Source organism: Ochotona curzoniae, unplaced genomic scaffold (assembly GCF_017591425.1).
Source record: "Ochotona curzoniae isolate NIBS_2020 unplaced genomic scaffold, NIBS_Ocur_1.0 contig_1014, whole genome shotgun sequence".
Lineage (NCBI taxonomy): Eukaryota > Metazoa > Chordata > Mammalia > Lagomorpha > Ochotonidae > Ochotona > Ochotona curzoniae.
Genome location: NW_024464920.1, coordinates 37660759 through 37662388, shown reverse-complemented (window position 1 = coordinate 37662388; position 1630 = coordinate 37660759). Strand labels below are relative to the sequence as shown.

Sequence of the window (1630 nt, the reverse complement as noted above, 5' to 3'; positions counted from 1 at the left end):
AGAAGCCCCTTGCTCCTAGCTTTAGATCGGTTCAGCTCCGGCCGTTGCAGCCACTTGGGGAGTGAATCATCAGATGGGAGATCTTCGTCTGTGTCTTTCCTCCTCTCTGTATATCTGACTTTCCAATAAAAATAAATAAATCTTTAAAAAACAAAAAGCAGAGTCATTGCATATCAAGTAGAAAATTTTTTCTGAGACAGAGGACAGGAAAAAAAAAAAGCAACACTTTGATGAAAATGTGAACCTCTCATAAATACCCCTGATCTCATTTGGCCTTATCACCAACTTCCTCCCTTCTTACTTTCATAGGCAGGAAAGATTTCCAATGAAAAATCACACCTTTCCAACACAGTTTCTCTTGCTGGGACTAACAGATATTCAGGAGACTCAAGTTGTAGTTTTTATGCTACTCTTCCTCGCCTACATATTCAGCATCATCGGAAACCTGATCATTATCGTCCTCACACTAATGGACTCTCACCTCCAGACGCCCATGTATTTCTTCCTCAGGAATTTCTCCTTCCTGGAAATCTCCTTTACAACCACTTTCACTCCCAGGCTGCTCTTCAGCATCTCAACTGGAGATAAGACCATCAGTTCTGCTGGCTGCTTCACTCAGTACTTCTTTGCCATCTTCCTTGGAGCCACTGAGTTTTACCTGCTGGCCGCCATGTCCTACGACCGCTATGTGGCCATCTGCAAACCCTTGCACTACACGACCATCATGAACCCCAGGCTCTGTATCCAGCTGGTCCTCAGCTCCTGGCTGGGGGGATTCCTCATCATTTTATCCCCAATCATCCTCACCACTCAGCTGGATTTCTGTGCATCCAACATGCTCAATCACTATTTCTGTGACTATGGGCCCCTCATAGAGATAGCCTGCTCAGACACAAGCCTCCTTGAACTCATTGACTTCCTGCTAGCCATTGTGACCTTAGTGGTCACCCTGGTGCTGGTCATCATCTCCTACTCTCACATCATCAGGACCATTCTCAAGATCCCATCTACACAGCAAAGGAAAAAGGCCTTCTCCACATGTTCTTCCCACATGATTGTCATCTCCCTGTCTTATGGAAGCTGCATCTTCATGTACATCAAACCTTCCGCAAAAGAAGGAGTTGCCTTCAATAAAGGAGTAGCTCTGCTCAACACCTCCATTGCCCCACTACTGAACCCATTCATTTACACCCTAAGGAACAAGCAAGTAAAACAAGCCTTCAAGGATGTAGTACATAAGATTATGAGTCATTGGTGAAACTAATGATCTCAAAATCAAATGAATTCCTGGACAATATTCATAAAATTTCTCCCCAGGAAAACTCAGGGACAGTTTCTCTAACCTTCTGTGTGTCAAAGCAACATCTCAGTTGAACTTCTTATCAAGAGGTTAAAAAGTATATCAAATCTTGCCAATGAGAAGAAAATTTTCATCAGAAAATGCTTTACATATTGCATCCTAGTAGAATTCTGAGCAACACATTTTAAAATTTTGTTTACAAATAAAGCAAAGTCACTCTTCTCACAACTTTTTTGAGATAGTTTTTCTTATAAAAGTTTTATTTGTGTTAAGAAGATCCACGTTTCTTATTAGCTTTAGCGGCAGAAATTATGGTGCAGCACAATAAGC

The 1630-nt window shown here is 42.0% G+C and overlaps 1 protein-coding gene across 1 annotated transcript; it reads left to right on the top strand.

The window, feature by feature from the left end:
* The first annotated feature begins 325 nt into the window (after positions 1 to 325).
* On the top strand, positions 326 to 1258 carry LOC121161497 (olfactory receptor 2AP1-like). Its single transcript, XM_040987919.1, has one exon. It carries the CDS (start codon positions 326 to 328, stop codon positions 1256 to 1258), a length of 933 nt encoding a protein of 310 aa, XP_040843853.1.
* Positions 1259 to 1630: the final 372 nt, after the last annotated feature.